General features: G+C 42.6%; 1 protein-coding gene across 2 annotated transcripts in view; it reads right to left on the minus strand.

Moving 5' to 3' along the window:
* The window catches only part of dmxl1 (Dmx like 1), a 98,195-nt gene that overhangs the window by 29,952 nt on the left and 54,819 nt on the right, over positions 1 to 13,424 (minus strand). For both annotated transcript variants that reach the window (XM_003223034.4, XM_008114044.3), the window contains exons 22-26: positions 12,335 to 12,500; positions 10,525 to 10,777; positions 8,186 to 9,252; positions 7,400 to 7,591; positions 6,482 to 6,558 (exon numbers count right to left, since the gene is read on the minus strand). In XM_003223034.4, coding sequence (XP_003223082.2) covers positions 6,482 to 6,558; positions 7,400 to 7,591; positions 8,186 to 9,252; positions 10,525 to 10,777; positions 12,335 to 12,500 — 1,755 coding nt within the window. The remainder of the gene's footprint in view (positions 1 to 6,481; positions 6,559 to 7,399; positions 7,592 to 8,185; positions 9,253 to 10,524; positions 10,778 to 12,334; positions 12,501 to 13,424) is intronic.

Here is a 13,424-nt window from a genome sequence, read left to right on the forward strand (position 1 = left end):
GGAGCGAGTTGTGTCTGGACAGCGCGCTCCGATTCAAGCCTCGTTCCTGCTCAAGCCTTGCCTTGTTTCCAGCCTCCGCTCCTGTTTCCCAGCCTTTGTTTACCTACGGATCTTGCCTTGTTCCCAGGACTAACCCTTGCCTTGTTTTCGCGGATTTTACCAAGTTATTCCACGGACCTTGTTCTTGTTCCTCGTTACCTTGTTCCACGTTTCAAGCCTTGTTTCAAGTATCAAGTTATTTCCTAGCCTTGCTCAAGTTCATGGACTAAAGGACCTTGTCATCTCCCCTCACTTTGCCTGGCAAAGTGAGTGTTTCGGTTATTGGATTACAACTTTGGACCTTAATATTTCATATTGGACATTGTTTCTTTGGACTAATTTTGACCTTTCCTGAAAGGTCTGCTTCTGGACTAACTTTTACATTTGCTTATACTAACTTTATATATTTCCTTAATAAAGATATTAGATAGAATCTGGCCTCTGCGTATGGTTATTGGTGCTCTGTAGCCTGGGTCGTGACAGTTTGACTCCGCCACCCTAAGCACCAATTAACCTCGGCCAGAATGTCTACCGGAGCCGGACCTGGACCGGGCGGCCAGCCGATTACCTACACCATCGACAAGGATGAGGTGGACCGAATCCGTGATAAGCTCAATGCACAGGATGGGGAAATAAAGGGTTTGAAGGAACGCGGAATCCGTCTTCCGGCCATGGCGTTGCCAACCAAATTTACTGGAGAAGCTTCTAAGGTTCATGTTTTCCGTCGCCAATGCCAAGCTTATCTAGAGGCCCGTGATGCCGAGTTTCCCCAGGAAGACATCAAGGTGGCGTGGATTTACAGTCTCCTAGACGGGCCAGCGGCTAACTGGGCGACGGCTCTGTTCGACCAAGCCTCCCCACATCTAAGGTCAGCGCAACATTTCTTGGACCACCTTAAGGCGACCTGGGGAATCGAGGACAATTTGGAGGCCGCCGGGCACAAACTCCGCCGCCTCTTCCAAGGAGACAGACCCATGTCTCAGTACATAGCCGAGTTCCGAGTGCTGGCCCACAACACCGGCTGGAACGATGTTGCCCTCAGAGGACAATTTCGGGAGGGTCTCAACATTGAAATGCTGGAGGAAATCTCCAAGGTGGATCCTCCCCAAACGCTGGAAGCACTCATCGATCAATGTTTACGGGCTGAAGTCATGATTGCCAACAGAAAACAGTGGGTCCGAGGCCAGAGCGGTAGAGCTGGGGCAAAACCCTCCGCTCCCGCCAGCGTTCAGCCGCGTCCAGTGTGGAGACCCCCACCACCATCCCCATACCCCAGAGGGAGCGAGGAGGTGCCGATGCAGTTGGGCAATGTGCGTCTCAGATTAGATGCCGCCGAGAAGGCCCGCCGCCAACGCCTAAATCTCTGCTGGTATTGCGGGAATGGGGGCCACTTCGCCAGAGAGTGCCCAGCCAAAGGGAAGCCCGCCGCCCGTCTTGCGGCGGCGTCCTCCACGGAGACGAAGGCGTCTGAGGCGGCTGGCACACAGCCGGCGGGGGAAGCCAACGACCGGGCGTAGAGAGGCTCGCCAACCCGGTCAAGAAACCCGTTCAAGAGCCGCCAACCGGGGTCCTGTTCCTTCTAGTGGTCACCTTATGGTCAGCAAAAAGGGGACCCGTCATGATCCACGCCATGATAGACTCAGGAGCTACCAACAATTTCATTGATAGAGAGTATGCCGACTCTCTGGGATTACAATATCATGACTTCAAGAATGCCCGTGTGGTGCAAGCCATTGATGGTCGCCCTCTCAAGACGGGCCCCGTAAGCCAGTGGTCGGAACCCACCAGGATGTGGATAAGGGAACATATGGAAGAGATTTCCTTCTTTGTTACTGAGGTTCCCCATTTCCCTGTGATTTTGGGGATTCCATGGCTGACACTTCACGACCCAAGCATCTCCTGGTCCAACAGAGAACTGCAGTTTGCTTCAAAGTACTGCCAAAATCATTGCCTCGTAGCCAAGGTCTGCCATGCCACAGACACCGAGCCCATTATCACCTTGCCAAAGAAGTACTCCGAGTATTGGGATGTATTCAATGAAAAAGAAGCCGAAAGGTTACCCCCACATAGACCTTATGATTGTGCCATTGACTTGGTGGAGGGGGCCCCGATCCCGCGAGGGCATCTCTACTCCCTGACTGAACCAGAGCAAGAAGCTCTCAGGGAATTCATAGAGACAAACCTTCGCAAGGGATTCATCAGACCCTCTCAATCCCCAGCCGCCTCCCCAGTGATGTTTGTGAAGAAGAAGTCAGGGGAATTACGCTTGGTGGTGGACTACAGAGCATTGAATAATATCACCAAGCGGAACAGCTACCCCCTGCCCTTAATCTCGGATCTACTAGACCGACTTCGAGGAGCCAAGGTTTACACCAAGCTGGATCTTCGGGGAGCTTACAACTTAGTTCGCATCAGAGAAGGGGACGAGTGGAAGACCGCCTTCCAGACTAAATTCGGATTATTCGAGTCCCGAGTTATGAATTATGGATTATGCGGAGCTCCCGCAACGTTCCAGCATCTTGTCAATGACATTTTCCAGGACTATCTAGATAGGTTCTTGATAATCTACCTGGACGATTTTTTGGTGTTTTCTAGATCACAATCAGAACATGAGAACCACGTCAAAATGGTGTTACAACGATTGCGGGATCATGGACTTTATGCCAAGCTGGAAAAATGCGCTTTTGATCTACAAGAGGTAGATTTCCTTGGATACCGTATCTCGCCTCTAGGGCTCTCCATGGATCCAGCCAAGGTTTCCGCAGTATTGGAATGGCGGGCGCCAACTAACAAGAAGGAGGTGCAGCGATTCTTGGGGTTCGCGAACTACTACCGCAAGTTCATTCCAGATTTTGCCCGCTGGTCTGACCCAATCACTAGCTGCATCCGTGGAAAACGGCCCTTCCGCTGGACTGATCAAGCAGAGAAAGGGTTCCAGCAACTAAAGAAATTATTCACATCCCAGCCAATCCTTCAGCATCCAGATCCTGAAACCCTTTTTGTGGTGCAAGCGGACGCCTCTGATGTGGCAATTGGGGCTGTGCTCCTACAACCGGTGGGAGATCACCTTCATCCTTGTGCTTATTATTCTCGTCAACTAACCGCACCAGAGAGGAACTATACCATTTGGGAAAAAGAACTATTAGCCATAAAGGCAGCTTTTGAAACTTGGAGACATTGGCTAGAAGGGGCCAAATTTCCCATTGAAGTCCACACTGATCATCGGAATCTAGAACATCTAAGAACTGCCCGCAAGCTAAATCAAAGGCAGCAACGTTGGGCTTTATTCTTTGAACGTTTCAACTTCCAGATTCATTATGTGACCCCAGCCCAAACCAAGCAAGCAGACGCCCTGTCACGTAAACCGGAATACGCTGCAGGACGCAAGGAGACCTTTGAATCCCAACTACTACAACCCGAGAACTTTGCCACGCTCACAGTGGGGAACACCAAATCCACTCCCATTGATTCAACTCCCCCTAATCCAGGGCCCATCTGTGCTCAAGAAATCAGGGCTAGTCAGCAAGCAGATGCCTGGGCGCAGGACCAACTTCGTCAAGGTCTGCACTTTCCCTTTTCGCTTAAAGATGGACTGCTTTGCTATAGAAATCATGTTTATATCCCACCCGGACCGGGCAGGGAAAAAGTACTTCGTCTGTGTCATGACTGCAAACCAGCAGGGCATTTCGGACTATTTAAAACCATGCATTTGATCCTAAGAGATTTCTGGTGGCCCAAGATCCGCAAGGATGTGGAAAAATATGTTAACACCTGCCCAGTATGCCAGCGCTCCAAGATAAGAAGGGAGAAGCCCTCAGGGCTTCTACACCCCCTTCCTAACCCATCTCGCCCATGGGAAATAATTTCTGCGGATTTTATCACTGACTTACCACCTTCCTGTGGATTCACCACGATCCTAGTGGTGGTGGACCTTTTCACCAAGTTAGCCCATTTCATTCCCTGTGAAGGTCTTCCCACGGCCCAAGAGACTGCAGATTTATTCCTCCAACATGTTTTCAGACTACATGGATTACCCAAGAGTTTGGTCACAGACCGTGGATCCCAATTCACCTCTCGTTTCTGGAAGGCACTACAAAAACTATTGGGCATAGACTCTCGTTTATCTTCAGCTCATCACCCCCAAACGGATGGGCAAACGGAGCGCACCAATGCCACTTTGGAACAGTACCTTCGCTGTTATGTAAACTACCAACAGGACAATTGGGCTTCTCTGTTACCACTGTCGGAATTTGCCTACAACAATGGAGTCCAGGCTTCTACAAAAGAAACGCCGTTCTTTGCAAACTACGGCTTCCATCCACGTTTCTTTCCCCCTGTCATTGAAACTTCAGAAGTTCCCGCAGCAGAAGATTGGCTGCAGGAACTCACAGCGGTACAACAACTTTTGCTCCAGCAACTGGAACAAGCCAAGGAGGACTATAAACGTCACGCGGACAAACATCGCCAGCCGGGCCCCGAAATCAAGGTAGGAGATCGGGTTTTTCTGTCCACTCGCTTTTTGCCCTCCCACCGCCCTTGCCGGAAGTTAGATGCCCGTTTCATTGGCCCCTATCCAGTGGTGGCGCAATTAAACCCCGTGACTTTCAAACTCCAACTTCCACGTTCAATGCGCATTCACCCAGTGTTTCACCGCTCCCTGCTTCTTCCGGCGGATGGTGTGCGGCCAGATGTAGACCGGCCGGCCCCCGTCCCTATTTTGGTGGATGGGGAGGACGAGTTCGAGGTTCAGGACATTTTAGATTCTCGCTTTCACCGCCGCCGCCTGCAATATCTCATTGACTGGGTGGGTTTTGGCCCTGAGGAACGCTCTTGGGAAGACGCCTCCACAGTCCATGCTCCTGATCTAACCCGTCGCTTTCATCAAACCTATCCCGCCAAGCCACGACCTCGCGCCTCGGGGAGAGAGTCCCAGTTTGGGAGGGGCCTTGAGGAGGGGGATAGTGTGATGACTCATGGGCCTTGTAGTCCTGCTCATGACATTGTAATGCCTGATGAAGAAGAAAACTTGGGTTTTTTACCTTCCCAGTCAGAACTGGAATCTTCTCAGCCAGATCTTTCCCAGGCAGATCTGGGAACCTTGCACCTGCAAGAAAGTTGTGTCCCAGAAGTATGTCAAACAAACCCTGAGCCTACATCTCCCGTGTTCTCTCGCCATGAGTTTTGTAAACAACAGAGGGGTTTGGAAGCAGCTTCGCGCAGGAGTGCGAGGATAGCAGCTAAGAATGTACCCAATTAAGTCTGCTTTTCGTGAGAATCTTTAAGGAGTCAGACATCTGGTCTCAGAGTTTAGCTTTCGTTTCTGGTTCCCAGAGAACTGCTTCGGCGGGAAAGTTAGACTCTATATAGGTGTTTTACCCGCGTAGTAACTTCGCGGAGTCAATTCGTCAGCCTCCGGAGCGAGTTGTGTCTGGACAGCGCGCTCCGATTCAAGCCTCGTTCCTGCTCAAGCCTTGCCTTGTTTCCAGCCTCCGCTCCTGTTTCCCAGCCTTTGTTTACCTACGGATCTTGCCTTGTTCCCAGGACTAACCCTTGCCTTGTTTTCGCGGATTTTACCAAGTTATTCCACGGACCTTGTTCTTGTTCCTCGTTACCTTGTTCCACGTTTCAAGCCTTGTTTCAAGTATCAAGTTATTTCCTAGCCTTGCTCAAGTTCATGGACTAAAGGACCTTGTCATCTCCCCTCACTTTGCCTGGCAAAGTGAGTGTTTCGGTTATTGGATTACAACTTTGGACCTTAATATTTCATATTGGACATTGTTTCTTTGGACTAATTTTGACCTTTCCTGAAAGGTCTGCTTCTGGACTAACTTTTACATTTGCTTATACTAACTTTATATATTTCCTTAATAAAGATATTAGATAGAATCTGGCCTCTGCGTATGGTTATTGGTGCTCTGTAGCCTGGGTCGTGACACCGCTTGTGCTCCTTTTCTCTCCCTTTGGCTTCTCCTTCCTTAGGCTGTAAATTTAGTTTTTTATGATTTATAATACCCTTTTAGAGTTTATTGCGAAACAGTGAATCCGCAAAAAGTGAACTGCGAAGTAGTGAGGGAACACTGTATTCTTATTTTTACTATGTTGGAAAAAACTTCAAATCACAGCAGAAACATCACATTCATTATCATGTTTAAACCCCAGTAAACACCCAATCTTGTATAATTTTGGAACCTAACCAAGGTCAGCATTGGAGTACTTAAGATGTGAGACTGCAAGAAATACCAGATATGACAGGCTATATTTCAGAGGGAGGAATTGGAAAACCACCTGTGTGTACTAGATGCCTGAGAAACATCTATGAAATTCATGGGGCCATCATAAATTGACAGGCAACTTGAAGGTACCCCCCCTGCCCTCCCACACACAATGAATCCGAATCATATGGATTTTGAGGGGGGTAAAACCCACTTTTAATTATCTTTACCTGTAGTTATGACTTCCACAGAGAGACTGGTATATACAAGCTGACAGAGATGCTGCTAATGTATGCATTACATGTATCTGGAAGAAAAGGGGGCAGGGCACATTACATTTCTAATACAGTTGTTGTTTATATAAACTTGAAACTGTCAGTTTTGATGAATATTTTCCACAATAAACACAAGGTGTCTCATTTTAAAATAAATCACCATCTAAAACCATTCTTAATATTCCCTCCCTCTCTCTCATATGGTCTCCTTTAAATACCATATATACTTGAGTATAAGCCAATCCGAATATAACGCGAGGTACCTAATTTCACCACAAAAAACTGGGAAAACGTATTGATTCAAGTATAAGACGAGGTTGGGAAATGCAGCAATTTCAAAAATAAAAATAGATACCAATAACATTACATTAATTGAGGCCTCAGTAGGTTAAATGTTTTTGAATAGTTACATAAAACTGTAATTTAAGATAAGACTGCCGAACTTTGATAACCCTATATACTCGAGTATAAGCCGACCCGAATATGAGCCAGCCAGGATCCTCACTCAAGTATAAGCCGAGGGGGGCTTTTTCTGCCCCTTATACTCAAGTACATATGGTAGTTCAAATGGCAGATTTTATGCACGTTAAAATGTATTCATCATTTTTGATAAATTAATATGCTGGTGGCACAGCACCCCTTTTCAGTAAATAAATATACAAGACATTTGATGGGAAAGTCTTATTGCTAAAACTGGTGCATAACACGAAAGAGACACATTGTATTTTTAAATTACCTACTTAATTTATTGTGCATTTCATGGTTATCACATAGTTTGTTTGAGGAAGCTGTGTGACTATGAATACTTATAGAGGTTTCTTTTTTAACAAATTATTCTAAAAAAAATACAAGCACTGAAAGTTTAATACTTGCCTTAGTATTCTGGATATCTGGATGGGGTGGTGAGTCAAGGTCTACTATAGCATGTAGTATGTCATGTGTTAAGTTTCCAAGATGAAGCAATGGATTGGCCACCACAGTTTTGGCACTTGCAGTGCAGGCAAACAGAAGTGGTATTGAGTTCTGCTCAGATACAGCATTCAGAGGTAACTGTGCTGTCAGTTCCTTTACAGAGAGGAAAAAAATGAAACAGAAATTATGTTTCTACAGCTGACTTCACAGGACTCCATCTCCATATCTAGGTTTAATGGAAATAATGCTTGGACCAATTCTCTGAGTTAGCAATAATCTGTAAATTTTTAATCTCTGCCTGATCACCACTCAAAGGTCCAACTTAAGCTCTAGCTTCAATAACTTCTTAAGGAACATGAGCTATAGAGGTCTGATTTCAGATCTCATTACAAATACCTTAAAAACTTGAAAAATCAGTCCCACTTATATTTTGGCAAGTTCAAACATGGCAACCATCTCACCTTCCTTTGTTTTGTCTGGATTTTTTCACTGCCAGGATGTGATCTTTTTAAACAGGAAGCATAATGAATTAGAGGATTTGTAAGGAAGAACACATTATTTGCAATGGAGAGATCTAAGGTGGATATTTCAATGAAGAAATTACACATTGGGCACTTCTTACATGCTAAACTAGAAGGATATCACTGAGTAGTCCTGGTCATGTTAATTATAATTTTAAAATATGCCTTATTTAATATGCCTATGTTGACTACTATTATAATGCCATAATGGGAAAGGGGTGCATACCTGCTGAGATTCTTGCAGAAGCAGAATCAGCTCCATTCTTACAGATGCCAGGCCCCCACCATGAGATCCATGAAGGATGCAGTAACTCAGAAACATTCTCAAAAGGGACTGATATTTTATAAGCCACTGCCTTCTCTGAGAAAGTATATTTTGCTGTGTGTCTGAGAACTCATCAGTCACTTCGCTTAACAAAGCTTCACCATTTACTCGGCTAATTCTTGATTGAACATCTTCTGCTTCAACACTATAGTCACAGGTATTCTGAAGAGCAACCACTTCTCTTTCTAGCCAATGATATAACTGGTATCTTAATTTTCCACCATCTACTTCATAGCCAGTGGATAATGTACGAAGCTCCATGGTAAGAATCTTCAAGCATGCCCTAAATTTCAACTGTGCAGAAATGATGTCTTCAGATAAAGTTAAAACATTGTTTTCATTTCCTGAGCTATAGGTTTCTGTGTAGCTAGAACTAACTTCATTTGGTTTTTCACTCACAGTCTTCTGAACAGGTTTCATTACAAGACAAGCATCTTCACTATCCTCATCCTTGTCACTGTCCCATTTTAACTCCAAGGGCTCATCCTGGAAGACCGTACTTGGCTGGCTCCAATCAAAAAGACCAGAACTTGATTGTTTGTCTGATGAACCATCTGAAGATGACTCTAAACCATTTATTACTGGTTGTGACCAATCAATGCTGAAAGATTTATCATCCTTTGTTTCCATGAGAACTGGAGAACAGGGTGAACAGCCTTTACTAGTGTCCCTTAAACTAGGCGTTCTTTCTAAAGGTTTTGACTTTTTGACCACTTTTGGCATCTTTGATAGCACTTCTAAAGCCAACATGGGGCAGCCAGCCTTTAAGTGAGCATATGCTGTAGTAAAGAACAATCTTCTTTCTGCTAAATTGATTTCATCTGCAAGGGCATTTTCTCCCGTTACGCAAATTCTTGTTGAAGATAAATCAGAAGACCCAAAATGCCGTCTCAGTAAGAGAGGGTGTGTCCTTAAATAATTATAAAAATTAAAAACTGAAGCGCTGCAGCTTGAAATCCTTCCATCATCTGTAAAGATATCACATGATAAAATATTATGAAGAATTTCTGTCTGTTCTAATAAAATAAATCCAAATAAGCATATAAATTAGCACCATGTAAACAAAAGCTGTTTGAACTTTCTAGAAACCATTTGACAGCTTCTTCCAAACTGTCAAAGTTGAGTATCCTTTATTTGAAATACTTGGGATTTTGGAAAACCTGTATTAGCATTTACATAGATAATGAAATATCTTGGAGATGAGACCCAACTGTAAACATGAAATTCATTTATATTTCATATACACATATCCTGAAGATGTGTTCCATGCAGTAACACACAATCAAAGCACTCCTGACAGATGGCCACCTAGCTTCTGTTAAAAAACCTACAGAGGAAGAGATTCCACCATACTTTCATGTAACATGTTCTACTGTCGAACAGCTGTCACCATCAGGTAGAATCTCTCTCTCTTTTTTTGTAACTTGAATCCATTGTTCCGCATCCTAGTCTCTACAGCAGCAGAAAACAAGTTTTTCCTTCTCAATATGACATCTGTTCAAATATTTAAAAACGGCGAACATGTCTCCTCTCAGCCTTCTTTTCTCCAAGCTAAAAATACTCAGCTCTCTAAGCCATTCCTTGTAGAGCTTTCTGACCTTTTACCAATTTTTTGTTGCCTTTCTCTGTCAGTTAACAACTGTAATAAATACATATTTTGTCATTAACTACATCCTTCTAGGTTCCAGAATAAGCTCTTCTGAAATAGTGTTTGTTTTCAAATAATATGGAATATAAAATATAATACAGAATTTTACTTTAATGGGGGTGATGAAGTGAGCATGGGATCCTAAGATATCTTTCTAATGTAACCTTAGAGAAGACTATTGTTGGCACAAAATAAAGCTTTTATTTCTATCACACTCTCTCACACAACCAGAAATGAACTCAAGTAAATTCAAGCCACAGAAAATCAAACCGAAAGCCTAACCAGTCCAATATTTTGTTCACATATTGGTCAATCCACTGCATGTGGAAATCTCACCAAGAGGACATGCATGCAGTCTTCTTCTCCTTCTCAGAAAACCAGACAGAAAAGAGAGGATAATCTGAAATTGTACTCTCCTTGGGATATAGACAGGATAAATACAACTACCCTGAAAAGGCACAGAGAGTCTCTCAATGTTCTATTGCAATTTATGATTCCTGGTATTCTGAGTGATGATAGAGGATTTCCCCCCAAATAAGCGGCCCATCACATATTCATACTGAAAAAACCTAAGTAGAATATCTCAGCTTACCTTCCTCATCTAAAACAGGTTGGCTTATAAGAGTGTCAAGAGCATGGCTATAATTCTCCAAAATCCAGTAAGCCATACTTCGAAGGAAAGGATCGCCATGAGCATTCGATGGACTTTCAGTTGAATGAGATTTATTCCATAGAATTTTCTTCTGTAGAATTGATTTGTAAGTTCCAGATATTTCAAACTCTGGCTCATAAAGTCTTGCTATTACAAGAGCTAGCTGAATATCATGAAGTTTCTCTAAGCAGACCTACATGAAACAAAGACAGGGCTATGGTCAATTCAGTCAAAATGAGTTTCCATTGGCTTTTGTTCCCAAAGTCTTAAAAGAGAATCTCAGTGTTTCAACAGTTGTCTAAATTGTCAGCCGGCTGTTATTTTGAATAGTAATGTCTCAAAATATTATCCAATGTAACGTTCAACCTATTAAATAAAAACAATGTGGAGCTAGTTGTGCATCTTTTAACAAGACACTGTTGTATCTTATGTTTACAGTCAAAGATATTTCATCTAATTTCATGTTTGAAAATTCAATGCAAATGAATGATTTTGTCTTATATCTACAAATATTGATTCCCAATGTTCCTACTTTAATGACTTATTGAATTGTCATTAAAGGCATGGGCAAACTTCAGCCCTCCAGGTGTTTTGGACTTCAACTCCCAGCCAGCTTACCCGCTGTTAGGAATTATGGGAGTTGAAGTCCAAAAACACCTGGAGGGCCGAAGTTTGTCCATGCCTGATGTAGTCTATTTATGCACCTCTTCATTGTCACATGAAACATACCACATTTCTCAGCTTAAAAATTAATCCACATTTTATTTAACAGTAAGTGCTCTTATACATAACAGAAATGTGCAAAATATGTTCAACAGTGACTTCAGCTAGCATTATCTACAGCCAAGATTAGAGCACACATCATCTTTAGTTTTTGTGGAAAGAGGGCTAGAAAAAATTCATGGAAAAACAAAAGTCTCAAGGAAGGAAGTACGTGTTACTTATTATTACAGTTTGGAGTAATAAGAATAACAACAACAACAGCAGCAGCAGCAGTCCAAACTGTAATAATGTTAAGTATCTTGCTTTTTCCCCACAATTGGGACTCAAAGCAGCTTACCATTTTTTCCCACTCTCCCCCCCTCAATTTCCCAGGAACCAGCACTTAAGTGACTATCAGAGACAACTCTATCTTTCCTAGAAACTTATCAGGGACTTGCAGCCAATGACTCAGGGAACTAAACTCATCCAGGAATCATGACTTTGTGTAGCACTGGTCTAGATATTGTTAGGTAAAAGAGAAAGAAAATAAGTTCATACATATGGCATCATTGCAGATCTAGAACTGCAGCAAAGTATACCACCATCCTTTCTTTTGACTCCATGAATATTTTCTGCATGCACTAGTAAAGTGTATGGTAATTGTAATAAGCCAAATAAATTGCAAAAGGATTTTTTTCAAAAAATGCAAACATAACCATTTATGTTTAAAGAATGCTAATTAAACCATTAGGAGGTTACAATCCATACTAATGCTTATCGATCAGATTTGCATTTGCAGTTAGGACAGATTAAATGCTGGAAGATAAAGGATTTTAATTTTCTAAACTGTCACATATCTGGGGAAGCATGCAACTGCTCCAATATTTAAATCATTTCTGTACTATTAAAGTTGCCTTCATATTGATTTCACACATGTAATATGCTCGGGCAGGAAATAAAACAGAACCTATAAAATGAAAGGAGCAAAACTATAGTAGCGGTTAAGTACACATTTACACTAGTTTACAACAATTATAATCCAAGTTACCTCAACTGCATCCTTTAGATGACCAGCCAACAAAAAAAATGCTGCAGAATGTTCAAACCGTTGTTTGCCCAATAGAGAAAAAGCATTCTTCAGTGCAGCTTTACGCCACCTATCTTCTGTGAAATTTTGTCCAAAGAACTGTGTCATTTTGGTGTCTTTTATCGATCTGTAAATATTAAGCGTTTCATACTCATTATGTCAGTGATCTGCTGATGTGACCCTGAGTCTCTCAACTACAGAAGTCCCTGACTTACAAACATCTGACTTACAAATGACTCATAGTTAAAGATGGGGTGAGACTACAGGAAGTGAGAGAAATATACCCCTAGGAAGGGAAATTCACTCTTGGGGAAAAAGTGTCTCAACTCAAGCTTTATCAGTCATTCAGCAGCCTTTATTTTGGTCAACAAACCATTAGCTAAAGTCAATTGAGAGTACAATGATGGAATACAGCATTTGAATAATTTATGACATCGTATTTGGCTTATAGTTAATAATAAGTATCTCCATTATCTATTGGTTAGATGACGATCTTTATAATCTAAAGAAGAACTAATTACAGATTAGTAATAAGTTTCCTAAGTACTCTTGGTTACATTCTCAACACTTACAGGTTATTCATGAAGCACTTGTGGCTTTTTGCTACTGAAAGAGAAATTTGGCCACCTGCTTCGTTACCCTTCTTTCAAGATCAGACTGTAAATAACTGCAATACCAATTTAGAATTCTTCCTGGCCATTTGGTGAGTACAGGGGATATTAACATTAGTCTATCATCCTTGTAAATTTTACACATAAAAAGTACACGTATTACAGTTTTGACTTTACCCTCTCCGCAAGGGCATGCTCTGTGTTCAGGTTCAGTGCCTTTGTATTATCCATTAGTATGGCTGATTTGAGTGCATTAAATCTGGCCCAACTAAAAGCAAGGTGAAAAGGATAAAAGTTTTATCGCCAATCCTTGTATCCACAAGAAGCCAAATTTTTCAAAATCCAATTATCACATGGATAGAAAGTGAGGTGAAATCTTCTGAATAGGGGCACAGACAGCAAAACAAACACTACAGGGCTGCAAACCCTTCTCTATGCTA

The sequence above is a fragment of the Anolis carolinensis genome, chromosome 2 (assembly GCF_035594765.1).
Source record: "Anolis carolinensis isolate JA03-04 chromosome 2, rAnoCar3.1.pri, whole genome shotgun sequence".
Lineage (NCBI taxonomy): Eukaryota > Metazoa > Chordata > Lepidosauria > Squamata > Dactyloidae > Anolis > Anolis carolinensis.